The following is a 21,715-nucleotide window of genomic DNA, read 5'->3' as shown; positions in this document are numbered from 1 at the left end:
TCCTCTCAGGGGTGATGATAGTCAGATCCCACCAGCCAGAGATGCTTGGAGTCCTATCTCCCCAGACTCACGGTGCCCAGATGAAAGGAAGCTGTTACTCTGCTGCCATCTTGCTCCGCCTCCCTCTTCCTCCAAGCTGTACACAGATTCTTAACTCACAAGGTCCCCAGGACGCGCAACACCACCACGAGCGTCGTGACAAGAGTGCTGGAGGTCCCGAGTATTACATTTTCCAGCCTCCGAGTATTAAACTTTTCTACCTATGTATATTTTATTTTTTCTCTTAACATTTTTATTTATTTTTATTTTTTTATTGTTAAATCATAGCTGTGTACATTAGTGCAATCGCCTGTACCCATTCTAAGATTCCCCATAGATGTGGCCCACCCATTACCCTCCCTCCACCAAAACCTCCCCACTCCCTTCCCCTTCCTTGGCACTTTCCCCATAGTCTTGTGCTATAGTTGGGTTATAGTCTTCATGTGGGAGCTGTAATTTAGCTTCATAGTAGGGCTGAGTACACTGGATACTTTTTCTTCCATTCCTGAGATACTTTACTAAGAAGAATATGTTCCAGCTCCATCCTTGTAAACTTGAAAGAGGTAAAGTCTCCATCTTCCTTTAAGGCTGCATAGTATTCCATGGTATACATGTAACACAATTTATTAGTCCATTTGTGGGTCGATGGGCACTTGGGCTTCTTCCATGACTTAGCAATTATGAATTGGGCTGCAATAAACATTCTGGTACAGATGTCTTTGTTATATTGTGACTTTTGGTCTTCTGGGTATAAACCTAGTAAAGGAATTACAGGATCGAATGGCAGGTCTATTTTTAGGTCTCTAAGTATTCTCCAAACATCCTTCCAGAAGGAACGTATTAGTGGGCATTCCCACCAGCAGTGTAAAAGTGTGCACTTTCCTCCACATCCACGCCAACATTTCTCGTTTTGGGATTTTGTTATGTGGGCTACTCTTACTGGGGTTAGGTGATATCTCAGAGTAGTTTTGATTTGCATTTCTCTGATGATTAAGGATGATGAGCTTTTTTTCATGTGTTTGTAGATCTTGCATCAGTCTTCTTTAGAGAATTTTCTCTTTGAGTCCCTTGCCCACCCTGAGATGGGGTCACATGTTCTTTTCTTGTTAATACATTTGAGTTCTCTGTGGATTCTGGTTATTAGACCTTTATCGGAGATATAACCTGCAAATATTTTCTCCCATTCTGAGGGCTGTCTGCTTGCTTTACTTACTATGTTCTTGGCTGTGCAGAAGCTTTTTAGTTTGATCAGGTCCCAGTAGTGTATTTTTGATACTTCTTCAATTGCCTGGGGAGTCCTCCTCATAAAATATTCACCCAGGCCGATTCCTTCAAGAGTTTTCCCTGCACTTTCTTCAAGTATTTTTATAGTTTCATGTCATAAATTTAAATATTTTATCCAGTGAGGGTCTATCTTAATTAATGGTGAAAAGTATGGGTCCAGTTTCAATCTTCTACAGGTTGCCAGCCAGTTTACCCAGCACCATTTGTTAAATAGGGAATCATTTCCCCACTGAATGTTTTTACTTGGCTTGTCAAACATCAAATAATGGTAAGTAGCTGGATCCATCTCTTAGTTCTCCATTCTGTTCCAGACATCTACTTCTCTGCTTTTGTGCCAGTACCATGCTGTTTTGATCACTATTGATTTATAGTACAGTCTCAGGTCTGGTAGCGTGATTCCTCCTGCTGTGTTTTTATTGCTCAGTAATGTTTTGGCTATTCGAGGTTTTTTCTGATTCCATATAAAATGAAGTATTATTTTTTCAAGATCTTTAAAGTATGACAATGGAGCTTTAATAGGAATTGCATTAAAGTTATATATTGCTTTGGGCAGTATGGACATTTTAACAATATTGATTCTACCCAGCCATGAGCATGGTATGTTTTTCCATCTGTTAACATCTTCGGCTATTTCTTTTCTTAGAGTTTCATAGTTCTCTTTGTAGAGATCTTTCACATCCTTTGTTAGGTATACTCCCAAATATTTCATCTTATTTGGCACTACTGTGAAAGGAATAGAGTCCTTGACTGTTTGTTCGGCTTGGTTATTGTTGGTATATATAAAGGTTACAGATTTATTGGTGTTGATTTTGTAGCTTGAGACATTGCTATATTCCTTGATCACTTCTAAAAGTTTTGTATTAGAATCCCTAGTGTTTTCCAGATATACGATCATATCATCTGTGAAGAGTGAAAGTTTGATCTCTTCTGACCCTATTGGATACCCTTGATCACCTTTTCTTCCCTAATTGCAATGGTTAAAACTTCCATTACAATGTTAAAGAGCAATGGGGACAATGGGCAACCTTTCCTGGTTCCTGATCTAAGTGGAAATGGTTTCAATTTAACTCCATTCAATACGATATTGGCTGCGGGTTTGCTGTAGATGGCCTCTATTAGTTTAAGAAATGTCCCTTCTATACCAATTTTCTTAAGTGCTCTGATCATGAAGGGATGCTAGATATTATCAAAAGCTTTTTCTGCATCAATTGAAAGAATCATATGGTCTTTATTTTTAAGTTTGTTTATGTGTTGAATTACATTTATAGATTTACGTATATTGAACCAGCCTTGAGACCCTGGGATAAATCCGACTTGGTCATGGTGTATAATTTTTTTGATGTGTTGTTGGATTCTGTTTGTTAGGATCTTATTGAGTATTTTAGCATCTATATTCATTAGTGATATTGGTCTATAATTTTCTTTTCTTGTTGGGTCTTTCCCTGGTTTGGGGATCAAGGTGATGATTGCTTCGTAGAATGTGCTGGGTAATGTTCCTTCTTTTTCTATATTTGGGAAGAGGTTTAGTAGTATAGGAACTAGTTCTTCTTTAAATGTTTTTTAGAATTCTGACATAAAGCCATCTGGTCCTGGGCTTTTCTTTTTATGGAGATTTTGTATAGTTGATGCTATTTCCGAACTTGATATAGGCCTGTTCAACATTTCCACTTCATTCTGGCTAAGTCTTGGTAGGTGTCATGCTTCCAGGTATTGGTCGATTTCTTTCAGATTTTCATATTTGTGAGAGTATAGTTTCTTGTAGTATTCATTGAGGATTTTTTGAATTTCTGTGGGGTCTGTTGTTATTTCATCATTACCATTTCATTCTGATTGATGAAATTAGAGATTTTAGTCTTTTTTTCCTGGTTAGGTTGGCCAAAGGTTTATCTATTATATTGATCTTTTCAAAAAACCAGCTTTTGGATTTATTGATCTGTTGTATAATTCTTTTGTTTTCAATTTCATTTAATTCTGCTCTGATATTGGCAATTTCTTTTCTTCTGCTGCATTTGGGGCTGAAGTGTTCTTCTTTCTCCAGTTGCTTGAGATGTTCCATTAAGTTATTGATGTCCTCTCTTTCTGTTTTCTTGAGGAAGGCTTACAGTGCTATAAATTTCCCTCTTAGGATTGCCTTTGCAGTATCCCAGAGGTTCTGGTAATTCGTGTCTTGATTGTTGTTTTGTTCCAGAAATACGGTGATTTCCTTCTTAATCTCATCTATAACCCATGTATCCTTCAGCATAAGGTTGTTTAGCTTCCATGTTTTTGTATGGGTATGCAGGTTCCTGTTGTTATTTAGTTCAACTTTTATTCCATGATGGTCTGAGAAGATGCAAGGAATAATTTCTATTTTTTAAAATTTGCTGAAGTTAGATTTGTGGCCTTGGATGTGGTCTATTTTGGAGTATGTTCCGTGGGCTGATGAGAAGAATGTGTATTCAGTTTTTTGGGGAATGAAATGTTCTGTAGATGTCTGTTAAGTCCAGATGTTGAATGGTTGAGTTTAAATCTAAAATTTCTTTGCTTAGCTTCTTTTTGGAGGATCTATCCAGGACTGCTAAAGGGGTGTTGAAATCTCCAACTACTATGTAAGTGGAGGAAATTGAGTTGCTCATGTCTGTTAGAGTTTCTCTTATAAATTGAGGTGCATTCTGGTTGGGTGCATAAATATTAATAATTGAGATCTCATCATATTGAGTATTACCTTTAACAAATATGAAGTGTCCATCCTTATCCTTCCTTATTTTGGTTGGTTTAAAGCCTATTGCGTCTGTGAACAGGATTGCAATGCCTGCTTTTTTCTGCTTTCCATTTGCCTGGAATATAGATGACCATCCCTTCACCTTGATTCTATATCTGTCTTTTAATGTAAGATGCGATTCTTGTATGCAGCAGTTATCTGGCTTGAGTTTTTGTATCCAGTCCGCCAACCTATGCCTCTTTAGAGGACAATTTAAACCATTCACATTAATTGAGAGTATTGATAAGCCTTTTGATAGACCGGTGGGCATTTTTAATCCTTTTCCGACTGTGGAAGTTGGAATTCGATCAAAAAATTTTTGGGTGAGTTTACTTTTGTGGTGGAGAATTACGCTGGTCTTTATGGAGGATAGGTCTAAGAATGTCCCGGAGAGCTGGTTTAATTGTGGCAAATTTCTTCGTCGTTGAAGTATTTAATTTCTCCGTCATAAATGAAGCTCAGTTTAGCTGGGTACAGCATCCTGGGTTGAAAGTTATTTTGTTTTAGGAGATTAGAACTCAATGACCATCCTCTTCTAGCTTGAAAGGTTTCAGCAGAGAGATCTGCAGTTATTCTGATATTATTCCCCTTGTAGGTAATGGTTTTCTTTCATCTGGCAGCTTTCAGAATTTTCTCCTTCATATTAACTTTAGTGAAATTGATTATGATGTGTCTGGGGGATGTCTTATTTGGGTTGAGTCATGCTGGAGTTCTGAAACTGTCTGCTATCTAAATTTCGGAACCTCTTGGCATGTCTGGAAAGTTCTCCTTCATAATCTCATGGAGAAGAGACTCTGTGCATTGTGAGGCCACTTCATCACTTTTGGGGATCCCTATAAGATGAATATTGGTTTTCTTCAAATTATCCGAGAGCTCTCTGAGTGGTCTGTTTTTGCTCTCCATTTTTCTTCTTCTTTGAGGGTTTGGGAGTGTTTGAAAGCTTTGTCTTCAATGTCAGAAATCCTTTCTTCTGCTTGCTCCATTCTGTTACTGAAGGATTCTACTGTGTTTCTCATATCTTTGAGGGATGCAACTTCTTCTCTCAATGTGTCAATATCTTTGGTCATTTGGTCTTTGAATCCGTTGAAATCTTGAGATAACTTTTGGAATTCTAATTCGATCTTATTTGCTATCCAGATCCTGAATTCAATTTCTGACATCTCAGCTATTTGTTTGTGCATGGGGTCTTGTGCTGTTTCTGTCCAATTGATCCTTGGGGGAGTTGATCTACTCTGATTATTCATATTGCCAGAGTTTTTCTGTTGATTTCGCCTCATGATTGTTTTTCACTGTTGCCTCTGGCTGTCCTCAGAGTTGGGGAGGTGTCTCTCCAAGATTAGATCCCAGCGGGTCACTCTATTGTTGCTGGATCTTTGTAGGGAGTGACCCTGTGTAGTTCCTCTGGGGCTGCTCTAGCTAGGGTGTTCTGGCTCTGGAAGAAGCTCCAGTTTGTGACACACCTGTATCCAGCAACAGGGCTGGGGGTGGTGCACATGGTTCTGGGAGTGCCAGGTGCCCAGTGACTTTGGCACAGAGACCCCAAGGCTCCAGCAGTCTCTGGCCAGGAGAAGGGCTCTGAGCAGAGGCAGGGAGGGCTCCAAAGGGCACGCAGCTACCAGAGTCCCTGTCCAGATGAACGGGCTAGTGTGGAAGCTGGGAGGACACAGGAGGGAGGACACAGGGTTGTGTGGCTCCCGCATTTCCTGGTCAGGGTATGTGGAGGCCTATTTGGGGCGGGTCACCAGTTGGGGGGTCACTGCACAGCTCTTATGGAGGTCTGGGTGGCACCAGGCCCAGGAGTTTGAGGTTGCTATGAGCTGTGATGTCACGGCACTCCACCCAGGGCAACAGCCCAAGGCTACAGTGTGTCAAAACCGTCTCACTCTGCCCCTAAGAATTAAGGTTGTAAGGCAGCTCAGTTCCCGCCTTTAGGCTGCTCAGTCAGTAGGTTACTTTGACCCACCCAATCCTTGCTCTGAGACCCTGAGGGTGGAGCTTGCCGGGGCAGTTCTTTCAGAATGGTTTCCTGAGCTCAGCTCAGTTGCTCAGTCTGGGGCCCCAGACATTGCCCAAAGTTCTCCACACTCCTGCTCAAGTTCTTCCCAAGGCAGTTCAACTGAATGCCAAGTCTAAGAACACCAAAACAGTTCACAGGTAAGGCCTTTCTGGTTTGCAGTCTCACTGCTGCTTGTACTTATGTTTGCAGGCGTGATTAGGTCGATCGAACACATGCAACCACTTGCCCGTTTTCCACTGTTTTTGTCCTCCTCTTGGGGTCCAGAAGTCCCTTGCTGGCTCCTTGTATCCTCAAAGGGATGATTATAGGCAGATCCCATCGGCCAGAGATGCCTGGAGTCTTGTCTCCCCAGACTCGCTGTTCCCAGTTGCAGGGAAGCTGTTACTCGGCTGCCATCTTTAATCTCTCATCTCTCTTAACATTTTTTAAATTAAATCATAACTGTGTACATTAATGCATTTATAGGGTACAATGTGCTGATTTTATATACAATTTGGAATACTTACATCAAACTGGTTGACATAGCCTTTACTTCATTTACTTAATTATTGTGCTAAGACATTTATACTCTACCCTTAATAGATTAGACGTGTACCTTTGCAATAGGCACCATAGGTGAGGTCCCCTGATTGCCCTTCCTCCACCTGGCATCCCCCCTCCCCTCCCCTCAACTTTCCTCTTCCCTCCTTCATTCTGGGCTATAGTTGTGTTTTATCTTTCGTATGGTAGTATGGGTGATTAGTTATTGGTTTCGTAATAGTACTGAGTACATAGGATACTTTTTCTTCCATTCTTGAGACACTTTACTAAGAAGAATATGTTCCAGCTCCATCCATGAAAACATAAAAGAGGTAAAGTCCAATGAATCCCCAACAATTAAAAAAAAAAAAAAAAGAGGTAAAGTCTCCATCTTCTTTAAGGCTGTCTAATATTCCATGGTATACACATACCACAGTTTATTAATCCATTCATGGGTCAATGGGTACTTGGGCTTCTTCCATGACTTGGCAATTATGAATTGGGCTGCAATAAACATTCTGATGCAGATATCTTCATTGTAAAATGATTTTTGGTCTTCTGGACACATACCTAGTAGAGGAATTGCAGGATCGCATGGTAGGTCTACTTTTAGTTTCCAAAGTATTCTTCAAACTTCATTCCAAAAGGAACATGTTAACTTGTGTTTCCACCAGTAGTGCAGAAGTGTTCCCTTTTCTCCACACCCACACCAACATCTGTAGTTTTGGGATTTTGTTATGTGGGCTACACTTACTGGAGTTAGATGATATCTCAAAGTGGTTTTGATTTGCATTTCTCTGATGATTAAAGATGATGAGCATTTTTTCATGTGTCTGTAAGCCATGCAATTGTCTTCTTCAGAGAAGCTTCTGTTCAAGTCTCTTGCCCACAATGAAATGGGATCACTTGTTCTTTTCTTGTTAATTAGTTTGAGTTCTCTGTGGTTTCTAGTTATCAAACCTTTGTCAGAAACATACCCTGCAAATAACTTCTCCTATTCTTCTACTTTTTTTTTTTTTAAGACAAAGTCTCAGCATGTCACCCTCAGTAGAGTGCCATGGTGTCACAGCTCACAGCAACTTCAAATTCTTGGGCTTAAGTGATTCTCTTCCCTCAGTCTCCCAAGTAGCTGGAACTACAGGTGCCACCACAATGTCCAGCTATCTTTTTTTCTTTTTTTTTCTGTAGTTATCATTGTTGTTTGGCAGGCCTGGGCTGGGTTTGAACCACCAGCCTTGATGTATGTGGCTGGCATCCTATCCACTTAGATATGAGCACTGAGCAATCTTCCATTCTGAGGGCTGTATGCTTTTTTTACTTACTGTGTTCTTGGCTGAACAGAAGCTTTTTAGTTTGATTAGATCCCAGTAATATATTTTTGGTGATGCTTCACTTGCCGGGGGTGGTTGTGGTCCTCTTCATAAAATATTCTCTGAGGACAATTTCTTCAAGTGTTTCTCCTGCACTCTCTCTAAGTATGTTTATAGTTTCATGTCTTAAGTTTAAATCTTTTATCCAGTGGGAATCAATTTTTGTTAAGGGTAAAAGGTGTGGGTCCAGTTTGTCTTCTACAAGTCACCAGCCAATTCACACAGCACCTTTTGTTACATAGGGAATCTTTCTCCCATTTATGTTTTTGATAGTCTTATCAAAGATCAAATGACAAGAGGCTGGGTTCATCTCTTCGTTCCCAATTCTGTTCCATACATCTACCTCTATATTATTATGCCAGTACCATGCTATTTTGATCACTATAGATTTATATTATAGCCTCAAGTCTGGTAGCATGATTCCTTCTGATTTGTTTTTATTTCTGAGTAATGTCTTGGGTATTTGAGTTTTTTTCTGATTCCGTATAAAATGAAGTACTGTTTTTTCCAGATCTTTAAAGTATGACAATGGTGCTTCAATAGGGATTGCATTAATTTTGTATATTGCTCTGGGTAGTATGGACATTTTAACAATGTTGATTCTTCCCAGCTGTGAGCATGGTATGTTCTTCCATATGTTATCTTCTGCCAATTCCTTTCTCAAAGTTTTGTAATTCCCTTTATAGAGATATTTCATGTCTCCTTTTAGATATATTCTGAGGCATTTCATCTTCTTTGGTGCAATTGTAAAAGAATAGAGTCCCAGACTATTTTTTCCAGCTTGACTATTGTTGGTATATATAAAAGCTACTGATATGTAAATATTCATTTTTTATCTTGAGATGCTGCTATATTCCTTGATTACTTCTAAGAGTTTTGTAGTGGAGTCCCTGGGGTTTTCCAGGTATAAAATCATATCATCTGTGAAGAGTGAGACTTTGATCGCCTGTGACCCTATTGGATACCCTGATCACCTTCTCTTGCCTGATTGTGATGGCTAAGACTTCCATTACTATGTTGAATAGCAGTGGAGATGATGGGCATCCTTGTCTAGTACAGATCTGAGTGGAAATGTTTTCTATTTTATTACATTCAATATGATATTGTCTGTGGACTTGCTGTAGATTGCCTCTATCAGTCCAAGAAATGACCTAAGCCAATTTTCTTATTTGCTCTGATGAAGAAAGGATGTTAGATATTATCAAAAGATTTTTCTGCATAAATTGAGAGAATAATATGGCCTTTTTTATTTTGTTTATGTGATGTATTATATTCATAGATTTACATATGTTGAACCAACCTTGAGACCCTGGAATAAAATGAACTTTGTCACAGTGTATAATTTGTTTGATGTGTTGCTGAATTCTGTTTGCTAGGATCTTATTGAATATTTTTGCCTCTATATTCATTTTTCCTGGTTAGGTTGGCCAAAGGTTTATCTATTTTATTGATCATTTCAAAAAACCAACTTTTGGATTTATTGATCTGTTATATAATCTTTTGTTTTCAATTTCGTTTAGTTCTGCTCTGGTTTTGGTTATTTCTTTTCCTCTACTGGGTTTGGGGTTGGAGTGTTCTTCCTTGTCCAGTTGCTTGAGATGTCCCATTAAGTTATTAACTTCCTCTCTTTCTATTTTCTTGAGGAAGGCTTGCAGTGCTATAAATTTCCCTCTTAGGACTGCCTTTGCAGTATCCCAGAGGTTCTGGTAATTCGTGTCTTGATTGTTGTTTTGTTCCAAAAATTTGGTGATTACCTTCTTAATCTCGTCTGTAACCCATCTCTCCTTCAGCATAAGGTTGTTTAGCTTCCATGTATTTGAATGGGTATGCAGGTTCCTATTGTTATTGAGTTCAACTTTTATTCCATGATGGTCTGAGAAGATGCAAGGTATAATTTCTATATTTTAAATTTGCTGAGGTTAGATTTGTGCCCAGGAAGTGTTTGATTTTGGAGTATGTTCTGTGGGCTGATGAGAAGAATGTGTATTCAGTTTTGTTGGGATGAAATGTTCTGTAGATGTCTTTTAAGTCCAGATGTTGAATGGTTAAGTTTAAATCTACAATTTCTTTGCTTAGCTTCTTTTTGGAGGATCTATCCAGCACTGCTAAAGGGGTGTTAAAATCTCCAACCACTATGGAACTGGAGGAAATCAAGTTGCTCATGTCTGTTAGAATTTCTCTTAGAAATTGAGGTGCATTCTGGTTGGGTACATAAATATTAATAATTGAAATCTCATCATATTGAGTATTACCTTTAACAAATATGAAGTGTCCATCCTTATCCTTCCTTATTTTAGTTGGTTTAAAGCCTATTGCATCTGCAAATAGGATTGCAACACCTGCTTTTTTCTGCTTTCCATTTGCCTTGAGTATAGATGACCACCCCTTCACCTTGAGTCTATATTTGTCTTTTAATGTAAGATGAGATTGTTGTATGCAGCAGATATCTGGCTTGAGATTTTGTATCTAGTCAGCCAACCCGTGCCTCTTTAGAGGACAATTTACACCATTCACATTACTTGAGAATATTGATAAGCCTTTTGAGAGTCCGGTGGACATTTTTAATCCTTTTGCAACTGTGGAAGTTGGAATTTGATCAAAATTTTTGGGTGGTTCTAGTTTTGTGGTGGAGGATTACACTGGTCTTTATGGAGGATAGGTCTGAGAATATCCTGGAGAGCCTGTTTAGTTATGACAAATTTCTTCAACATGTTAATGTCATTGAAGTATTTAATTTCTCCATCAAAAATGAAACTCATTTTGGCCAGGTACAGGATCTTGAGTTGAAAGTTATTTTGTTTTAGGAGATTAAAAGTCAATGACCATCCTCTTCTAGTTTGAAAGGTTTCAGCACAGAGATCTGCAGTTATTCTATTATTCTTCCCCTTGTAGGTAATGGTTTTCTTTCGTCTGGCAGCTTTCAGAATTTTGTCCTTCATATTAATTTTAGTGAAATTGATTATGATGTGTCTGGGGGATGTCTTATTTCTGTTGAGTCGTGCTGGAGTTCTGAAACTGTCTGCTATCTGTATTTCAGAATCTCTTGGCAGGTCTTGAAAGTTCTCCTTCATAATCTCATGGAGAAGAGACTCTGCCTTGTGAAGCCACTTTGTCACTTTCGGGGATTCCTATAAGACAAATATTGATTTTCCTCGAATTATACCAGAGCTCTCTGAGAGAGTGATCTGTTTTTGCCCTCCATTTCTCTTCCTCTTTGAGAGTTTAGGAGCATTCGAAAGCTTTGTCTTTAATATCAAAAATCCTTTCTTCTGCTTGGTCCATTCTGTTACTGAGGGATTCTACTGTGTTTCTCAGATCTCTGAGGGCTGCAACTTCTTGTCTCAATGTGTCAAAATCTTTGGTCATTTGGTCTTTGAATTTGTTGAATTCTTGAGATATCTTTTGGGTTACTGCTTGGAATTCTAATTTGATCTTATTTGCTATCCAGATTCTGAATTCGATTTCTGACAGCTCAGCTATTTGTTTGTGCATGGGATCTTGTGCTGTGTCTGCCCCATTGATCCTTGGAGTAGTTGATCTACTCTTATTATTAATATTGCCAGAGCTTTTCTGTTGATTTCGCCTCATGATTGTTTTTCACTGTTGCCTCCGGCGTTTCTAAGTTGGGGAGGTGTCTCTCCAAGATTAGACCCCAGTGGGATCACTCTATTTTTGCTGGATCTGTGTAGTGAGTGACCCTGTGTAGTTCCTCTGGGGCTGACCCTGCTAGGGAGTTCTGTTTGTGGAAGCACCTCTGGCGCGTGACACACCTGGATTCAGCAACAGAGCGGGAGGTGATGAGCATGGTTCTGGGAGTACCTGGCACTCATTGACTTTGGCACAGAGTGCCCAAGGCTCCAGCAGTCTCTGGCCAGGAGAAGGGCTCTGCGCAGAGGCAGGGAGGGCTCCAGAGGGTACGTGGCTGCCAGTATCCCTGGCCAGACAAGCGGGCCAGTGTGGTGGCAGGGAGGATAAAGGAGGGAGGACGTGGGGTTGCACGGTCAGGTATGCGGAAGCCCGGCGGCATGCATTGCAGGTCAGGGGTCGTGGTACAGCTTTTATGGAGGTCCAGGCGGCACCTAGCCCAGGAGTTTGAGGGTGCTATGAGCTGTGACGCCATGGCACTCTACCCAGGGCAGCAGCCCGAGGCTCTAGTGTGCCAAAACCAGTCTCAGCCTGCCCCAAGGCTTAAGGCTGTAAGGCAGCTCAGTCCCCTCCATTAGGCTGCTCAGTCACTAGGTTACTACCTTCCACCCGATCCTTGCTCTGGGACCCCGAGGGCGGAGCTTGCTGGGGCAGTTCTCTCACAATGGCTCCCTGTGGCCCAGCTCATTGGCTCAGTGTGGGGCCCTAGACAATGGCCAAAGTTCTCCGCACTCCTGCTCAAGCTCTCCCCAAGGCAGCTCAACTGAGTGCCAGGTCCCCAAAACACCAAAACAGTTCACAGGTAAGGCCTTTCTGGTTTGTAGTCTCAATGCTGCCTGTACTTACGGTTGCTGGCGGGATTAGGTCGATCGAACACACGCAATCACTTGCCAGTTTTCCATTGTTTTTGTCCTCCTCTTGTGATCCAGAAGTCCCTTGCTGACTTCCTATATCCTCAGGGGATTATTATAGGCAGATCCCACCAGCCAGAGATGCCTGGAGTCTTATCTCCCCAACCGTGCCCAGTTGCAGGGACGATGTTACTCGACCGTCATCTTGCTCCACCCTCCCCTAGTTCCTCTTTAAAGGTTTGGTAGAATTCTGATGTGAAGCCAAAAGTCCTGGACTTTTGTTTTTGGGGAGATTTCTTATGGTTGATGCTATTTCAGTGCTTTATATAGGTCTCTTCAACATTTCTAATTCTTTGTGGCTGAGTCTAGCAAGGTGGCATGCTAGCAGGTATTGGTCTATTTCCTCCAGATTTTCATATTTCTCAGAATAGAGGTTTTGATAGTGTTCATTAAGGATTTTTTGATTTTCTGACATGTCTGTTGTTGTTTCACCTTTATCATTTTTGATTGATGAATTAGGGATTTTACTTTTCTTTTTCTGGTTAGGTTAGCTAAAGTTTTGTCAATTTTATTAATCTTTTCAAAAAATCAAGTTTTTGATTTTTCAATCTTCTGAATGGTTCTTTTGTTTTTAATTTCATTTAATTCTGCTCTAATTTTGGTTATTTCTTTTCTTCTTCTGGGTTTGGGGTTGGAATGTTCTTCTTTTTCCAGTTGCTTGAGATGTCCCATTAAGTCAAAACTTGGTAAATGTAGAATGTAAATGTTTTGGCACAGTAACTGAGATAACGCCGGAAAGGCTATGTTAACCATTGTGATAAAAATGTGTCAAATGTTCTATAAAGTGAGTGTATGATGCCCCACGATCATATCAATGGATACAGTTATGATTCAATAAAAAAAAAAAGTTCTTGACTTCTTCTCTTTGCATTCTTTTGAGGAAGGCTTGCAATGCTATAAATTTTCCTCTTAGGACTGTCTTTGCTGTATGCCACAGGTTTTGATAATTTGTGTCTTCATTATCATTTTCTTCCAAAAATTTGGTAATTTCCTTCTTAATCTCATCTATGACCCAGCTATCATTCAGCATAAGGTTATTAAGTTTCCATGACTTTTTTTGAGTATGAAGATTCCTGTTGTTGTTGAGTTCAACTTTTATTCCATGGTGGTTCGAGAAAATACAAAGAACAATTTCTATTCTTTTAAATTTGGTGAGGTTAGACTTGTAACCTAAGATGTGATCAATTCTGGAGGATGTTCCATGAGCTGATGCAAAGAATGTGCATTCAGTTTTATTAGGATGAAACGTTCTGTTGATATCTGTTAAGTCCATTGTTGTAGGGTCAAGTTTAAGTCCAATATTTTTTTTGTTTAGTTTCTTCTTGTAGGATCTATCCAACACTGCCAACTTGGTGATAAAATCTCCAACTATTACAGTACAGGAAGATATCAAATTGTTTATGTCTGGGCCAGTGCCTGTGGCTCAGTTGGTAAGGCGCCAGCCCCATATACTGAGGGTAGCAGGTTCAAACTTGGCTCTGGCCAACTGCAAGAACAACAACAACAAAAATAGCCAGACACTGTGGCAAGTGCCTGTAGTCCCAGCTACTTAGGAGGCTGAGGCAAGAGAATCACCTAGGCTCAGGAATTGGAGGTTGCTGTGAGCTGTGACACCATGGCATCCTATCAAGTGTGATAAAGTGAGACTCTGTCTCTAAAAAAAAAAAAAATAATGTATGTATTATATATAAAATAAATAACTAAATAAATAAAAAATGAATTGTTCACGTCTATCACGGTTTCTTTTATAAATTGAGGAGCCTTCTGGTTGGGCACATGTTTATAATTGAAATCTATTCATTTTGAATGTTTCCCTTGACAGATATGAAGTGACCATCCTTGTCGTTCCTTACCTTTATTGGTTTAAAGCCTATTATATCTGCTATTTTCTGATTTCTACTTGCCTGAATTACAGATGTCCATCCCTTCACCCTCAGTCTATTTTTATTCTTTAAGGTAAGATGAGATTTTTGTATGCAACAATGAGTATCCGGCCTGAGTTTTTGTATCCAGTCAGCCAACCTGTGCCTCTTTAGGGGACAATTTAAGCCGTTCACATTAATTTAGAGTATTGATAAGCCTGGTAGTGTTTTGGTTGTCATGTTTTTCAAGTTTCCAGGGGATATTTTTAATCCTTTCACCATTATAGATGTTAGGTTTTGTTCACGGGTTTCTGGGTGAGTTTACTTTGGTGGTAGACCATTAAGCTGGTCATTATGGAGGATGGGTCTGAGAGTATTCTGGAAAGCTGGTTTAGTTATGGCAAATTTCTTCAACATGCGTAATTCATAAAGTATTTGATTTCTTCATTACAAATGAAACTCAGCTTAGCTGGATACAGGATCCTGGGCTGGAAGTTTTTTTGTTATAGGAGCTTGAAGGTTGATGACTATCCTCTTCTGGCTTGAAAAGTTTCAGCTGAGAGATCTGCAATCATTCTAATATTCTTCCTCTTGCAGGTTATGATTTTCTTCTGTCTGGCTGCTCGCAGAATTTTCTCCTTCATATTAACTTTGGCAAAATTAATTACATGTGTCTAGGAAATGTTTTATTTGGATTGAGTCATGCTGTGGTTCTGAAACTGTCCTCTATCTGAATTTCTGTATCTCTTGCCGTGCTTGGGAGATTCTCCTCCATTGTATTTTGGAGTAGAGTATTGTGCCATTAGGACCATCCTCTTGTCCTTCATGAATTCCCAAAAGGTGAATGTTTACTATTTTGGAGTTGCCCCATAACTCTTACAGGGAGTGATCCATTTTTGCTTTCCACTTCTCTGCCTCTTTGAGCATTTGGGAGCGTCCAAAAGTTTTGTCTTCATACTGGGCAAGGTGGCTCATGCCTGTAATCCTAGCACTCTGGAAGGCCGAGGCAAATGGATTTCCTGAGATCACGGGTTCGAGATCAGCCTTAGCCACAGCGAGACCCTGTCTCTAAAAAAATATAGCTGGTGTTGTGGCAGACGTTTGTAGTCTCTGCTACTTGGGAGGCTGAGGCAAGAGAATCGCTTGAGCCCAAGAGTTTGAGGTTGCTGTGAGCTATGATGCCATGGCCCTCTACCAAGTGTGCAAAGTGAGACTCTTGTCTCAAAAAAAAAAAAAAAGTTTTGTCTTCGACGTCAAGAGATCCTCTCTTCTACCTGCTTGATTCTATTCCTGAGGGATTCTACTCTATTTCTCAATTCTTTGAGGTCTGCAATTTATTTTCGCATTTGTCTAAATCTTTGGAGATTTATTTTCACATTTGTCTAAATCCCTCAGAGACTGCTCCTCTGCCCTGGAGGCACTCATCCTCTGGTACCCCTGCAGGGCAAGGTCTGTGAATTCATTGATTTTTTTGAGACAACTTTTGAACTACTCCTTGAATTTCTAATTCAAACTTTATTTCCATTGTATTAATCTTATTTGACATCCATATCTGAACTCTATTTCTGACATTTCAGCCATTTTTTTAATGAATAGCATCTTCTGTTGTGTCTTCTTTGTCATTCCTTGGGGAGTTGATCTACTCTGATTATTCATGTTGCCATAGTTTTTCTTTGGTTCCACCCTTTGGCTAGAGAAGCTGGTAAGGTAAAATTGTATTGAGGACTCCCAGAGTTGTAGTCAATCAGCACTTTACCAAAGAGCTGAGACTGGTGACTGTGGCTTTTCTCCTACCACTTTACAAAGATACCTTTCAATCCTGCAGCCTGAGACTCTGGCGACCTGTTTGGTGTGATGGAGCTAGGTGATTCCATCTTGTATTCAGCCAGCCTCTGTCCAATCCTAGTGAATCAGTGGCTTAGGGCTGAAATCTCAGCTGGGGAGAGATACAAGCAACTAAAACACCCTGCTCGCCATTGGCAACAACTGGAAGAGGAGGATCAGTCTCTATCACTACAACACAACCAAGGCTCAACCTTGTGGGGTCCACCTTGTAGGTGGCCAGCCCAGGTCAAGAGTGCCAAACCCATTGTCCTTGGCAGCATAATTGCTGTTCAAGTGGAAGAGTACAAAAGGTCTCCAGCAATGAGACAGTAGGGGTCCACTGGCAGCTGAAGTGTGACTTGCTCCAGCAAAAGAGTTAGTCCAGGAGGATTGGCACCTTCTTCCCCACCTTGCACCTCCACCATGCCCAGTCACTGATAACTCCATGGGGCTGTGGCCCAGTTCCCTCCAATGATGAAATGCATCAGGAATTTGTGCCTGCCAGAGTCAAAGGGGAGTCAATTCTTCTTTGGCCAGGCCACTGCACTCTTCCACCAGCAGGCAGGTGGAGCTGAAGCCTGACTCCTTCCACTGCTCTTTGGAAACTGGTGAGTGTTCCACCTGAGTCTGTTCCAAGTTGGGGGTGAATGTTGCTGCTCATGATTCTTTCCCTCAGAGACTGCTCCTCTGCCCTGGAGGCACTCATCCTCTGGTACCCCTGCAGGGCAAGGTCTGGCTCCCTCCAGTGGTCCACAGAATTGGGGAGGTGTCTGTCCCAAATTTGACCCCAGCAGGAGTGCACCACCATGTTGGAGATGCCACCAGAGACTCCATGGATGGGGGTGCCTCCATAGTTGGGGGTTCCTCCCTGGTTGGAGGTGCTACCTCATGTATCCCCACTATGAATTTCATAGCTCCAGGCCAGTCCCCCTCCCCTTGTGTCTCTCTGCTTCTACTTGAGTCATAGTTTGAGCACAGCTGTCCTGTGGCCCATACAATGCCCAGCCCTAGCAAGGAACTGCCAGATACTCTGGGCTCTGCAGGGGGTAAACTTCCAACTGCCAGGAGAGGGGGGGAAGGGTGGAATAGGAGTTCAGAAAGGCAGGGAAAATATTTTTTCAACTATTATGCTCGACAAGAGAATGCCACGGCTCACAACAAGATGTCTCTGGAGAAGGAGTCCTGGCCTTCAGCAGCTGTCTCCCCTGTGATGAAATACGAGGTCTTCTGCTCACTGCTCGCTTGTACAGAGCACACAGCAAGCCACTCTCTTGGGGGAAGAGACAGACTTTTGTCCTCTTTGGGATGGTTTTGTACCTGAAATTTGCTTCCTTGGGGTTGCAGCTTGCCTCAGGAGGGATGACATGCACTTAACAATCTTCTCTCTCATGGGTGGTGCCCATACCTCAGTGGGTAGGGTGCCGTCCACATACACTGAGGCTGGCAGGTTCCAGCCCGGCCCAGGGCCTGCTAAACAACAATGACAACTGCATTAAAAAAATAGCTGGGCATTGTGGTGAGCACCTGTAGTCCCAGCTACTTGGGAGGCTGAGGCAGGAGAATCACTTGGGTGCAAGAGTTTGAGGTTGCTGTGAGCTGTGATACCATGACACTCTAACCAGGGCAACAGCTTGAGACTCTGTTTCACAAAAACAAAACAAAACAAAACAAACAAAACAAGACAAAAATCTCTCTCAGCTCAGTTCCTGACCTTCAGCTTTATTAGGTTTATTTTGGCTGTTATCTCTCCCTCTGGATTGGAGCTTCTGTTGAAAGCTGGCTCCAGTTAGTCATTTTACCTCACCTGAGCATTACAATTTTAATACAGTATTTTCCTTTCTTAAAATACATATCCATTTTTGGGATACCTTCTTTATTTTCATTCAGGGAATGCCTGAACTTCCAATTATGGAAAACTGACCGTTACATATGACAATATTAAAACAAATGCCTTTACATATCAACAGATTTTGAAAATAAAGGCAGTTGAGCTATACCTTGTTTTTGGTTTCGATATTTGCACCACATGAAAGCAGTTTTGTTATTAAAACTATATTCCCACTGTACACAGCATAGTGGAGAGCAGTGTTGCTGTAGTCATCCGTTACATTTGGATCTGCTCCATAGTCTAGCAGATTAAATGCACATTCCGTTTCCTGGTGTTGTATAGCCTGTAAGTATTAGATCAAGAAATAGATGGTAGCTTTTAAGAATTCAAAGTAAGTATTCCACAGGTTTCACCAAGTCATTATATTTAAAGGAGATAACTTCAATTTTATTCTATGTATTTTATGCATTTAAGTCAGATCCAGCTCATGCTGAACTAGTTGGCTACTATATACCTTCATCAAAGGTGTCCTGTCTTCATTATCACCCATGTCAACTTCACATTTTCTGCTCAGCAGGAACTTTACCACTTCTATATGGCCATTGGCACAGGCCAAATGCAGAGCAGTCCTGTGGAAGGAAGAGGATTTTTGAGGAAATTGTGGTGCACTATCTCAAAACATACACTTATTTAATTGTACATATTACATAGTAAGTTATTCCTCTGCTTTTGAATGCATATTTCATTTTCCTGTAAAGTACAGTATTGATTAGCACGTATCACCCCCTCCCATTAATAAAAGAGCAGCCTATTTGAATAGAGTGCGTATGGCCTTGGATTCAGTTCAACTTGGGTTTAGATCCTACTTTAAACTCTATCCCTTATTAGCTATTGCTTAGACCTCAATTTCCTTATCAGTAAAATAGGCATAAAAGTAGTAGCTGTCTCACAGGTCACCACTCTGATGCTCCAATGAGAATCTATGCAAAGTATTCCTAACACAGATAACATATTGATAATATTAGATATCGTAATTATTAGCTACTACTATGTAACAAAGACAACATTTAAATCAAATAAAATGATACAATTATACCTACCTGTGGTATGTTTGAATAATCAGAGATAGCATTGTATATCAATAATTCTGAGATGCTTATTTTCTCACATTTTAACATGTCTGATAGTGGAATTCCACTTGTAATTCACAAATTATTACAACTATAAGCAGTATTTTAAAAAATCTCTTATCAATACTTAATATAATGGAGCATCACACAATCCATTGTGCCTTCCGTTCAGTGGAATACAGTATGTAAAATAGGTCTATGGCAGTCTAGCTGTATGATTCACATTTAAACAAACTTTAGTTCTTAACAGTACTATGAGGAAAGAGGGAGGAAGTAATAAAAAGTTTTAAAACAGGGTCGCACCTGTGGCTCAGTGAGTAGGGCGCCGGCCCCATATACCGAGGGTGGCAGGTTCAAACCCAGCCCCTGCCAAACTGCAACAAAAAAATAGCTGGGCGTTGTGGTGGGCGCCTGTAGTCCCAGCTGCTCAGGAGGCTGAGGCAAGAGAATCACGTAAGCCCAAGAGCTGGAGGTTGCTGTGAGCCATGTGATGCCACAGCACTCTACCAAGGGCAGTAAAGTGAGACTCTGTCTCTACAAAAAAAAAAAAAAAAAAGTTTTAAAACAAACTAATTCTTACTTTAAGTCAAAAGAAACTCATGATTCAAATGAAGAAGTGTGGCTCATCTATTCAATATATTGATTTATCAAATGTAAACAAATCAAATATTTTGAATGATTAATATTTGACTGTTACATCTTTCAAAGGGGAGTTCAAGATAATCTTTTACAATTTTCTAGCTTCAGACATATTTTAGTTTGACAAGAGGGAGCAAAAGTTTCATTTGAGATTAACTCCTACTATTCCACGTTTTTTTGAGACATTTTCACTATGTTGCCCTCAGTAGAGTGCCATGGCATCACAGCTCACAGCAACCTCAAACTCTTGGGCTTAAGTGATTCTCTTGCCTCAGCCTCCCAAGTAGCTGGGACTACAGGCACCCGCCACAATGCCTGGCTATTTTGCCTTGTTGTTGTTGTAGTTTGGCAGGCCTGGGCCGGGTTTGAACCCGCCAGCTCTGGTGTATATGGCTGGTGCCCTAGCCTCTGAGCTATAGGTGCTGAGTCTAATATTCCACTTTTAAATCTCTGAATTTTCTCTAGCTGGTCAAGGAAACATGAACTTTTTAAGGATGAAAGGATCACTAAAAAAATAAAATATGTCTGCTATATGATAGGTATTCAGGGAAGCTCAATGTATAAACAGATTAAAAGAATGGACAAATATAGTTGGCAAGTTCAATATTCTTAAAACACATAAAGAAAAGCAATACTTTTACAATGGCAAAAATAATTTATATTTCCTATTTTTATTTTAATATGGACACAGTGAATGAAAATTAAATGATTAATCTATAAAAGCACATCATACTAAATCTATAAAAGAAAAACACATATAAAGTAAAATGTATATATATTAAAATATACAAGCACAGATAAAAGATTCCCTTTACTTCTGAAGAGGCTAAAAGTTGAAAGAAGGTACCATCCATATTAAAGATAACAGTGGCAGGCACAGCAACTCATGCCTGTAATCCTAGCAGTCTGGGAGATTGAGGAAGGTGGATTGCCTGCCCTTAGGAGTTCCAATTTTTTTTTTTTTGGCCGGGGCTGGGTTTGAACCTGCCACCTCTGGCATATGGGACTGGCGCCCTACTCACTGAGCCACAACCGCCACCCAGGAGTTCCATTTTTAAAAGACTAAAATGGAACTGGTCTTATGCAGACCAGCCTGGACAAGAGTGAAACCCTGTCCCTAAAAATATCCAGGTATTGTGGCAGGCTCCTATAGTACCAGCTACTTGAGAGGCTGAGGCAAGAGGATGGCTTGAGCCCAAAATTTTGAGGTTGCTGTGAGCTATGACACTACAGCACTCTACCAAGAATGACAAACTGAGATTGTCTCAAAAAAAAAAAAGTAATAGAAATATTTAAAGAAAGTAAAAATTTATTTTAATTTTTACAGAATTCACATTCCTCCTCTTCCCAAGTATGATTTCATTAGTAATAAACCTTTCGTTCAAGTTATTTTTTTTATTTTTTTAATTTTATTTATTTTTTTATTAAACTATAGCTGTGTACATTAGTATGATCGTGGAGCACCATACACTTGGTTCATAGATCGTTTGACACATTTTCATCACATTAGTTAAGATAGCTTTTGTAGCATTTTCTTAGTTATTTTGCTAAGATCTTTACATTCCACATTTACTAGGATTCACATATACCCTTGTAAGATGCACCGCAGGTGTAATCCCATTAATCCCCCTCCTTCCCCCTCTCTCCCCCCTCCCTCCCCTCCCCTCCCTTTCCCCTTTCTGCCTATTCTTAGGTTGTAACTGGGTTATAGCTTTCATGTGAAGGTCCTACATTAGTTTCATAATAAGGGTGAGTACATTGGATACTTTTTCTTCCATTCTTGAGACACTTTACTAAGAAGAATATGTTCCAGCTCCATCCATGTACACCATGGAGTATCATGCAGCCTTAAAGAAAGATGGAGACTTTACCTCGTTCAAGTTTTTATATACACCCATTGGAAAAAT

General features: G+C 40.3%; 1 protein-coding gene across 1 annotated transcript in view; it reads right to left on the bottom strand.

Moving 5' to 3' along the window:
• The window catches only part of LOC128588796 (POTE ankyrin domain family member A-like), a 61,454-nt gene extending 42,729 nt beyond the window's left edge, over positions 1–18,725 (bottom strand). Inside the window, exons 1-2 of the mRNA XM_053595596.1 lie at positions 18,554–18,725; positions 18,209–18,382 (exon numbers count right to left, since the gene is read on the bottom strand). Coding sequence (XP_053451571.1) covers positions 18,209–18,382; positions 18,554–18,589 — 210 coding nt within the window. The 5' untranslated portion in view covers positions 18,590–18,725. The remainder of the gene's footprint in view (positions 1–18,208; positions 18,383–18,553) is intronic.
• Positions 18,726–21,715: the final 2,990 nt, after the last annotated feature.

This window comes from Nycticebus coucang, chromosome 6, assembly GCF_027406575.1.
Source record: "Nycticebus coucang isolate mNycCou1 chromosome 6, mNycCou1.pri, whole genome shotgun sequence".
In the NCBI taxonomy this organism is placed as follows: Eukaryota; Metazoa; Chordata; class Mammalia; order Primates; family Lorisidae; genus Nycticebus; species Nycticebus coucang.
The sequence above is the reverse complement of the archived record's forward strand: the minus strand, read 5'-3'. Positions and strand labels throughout refer to the sequence as shown.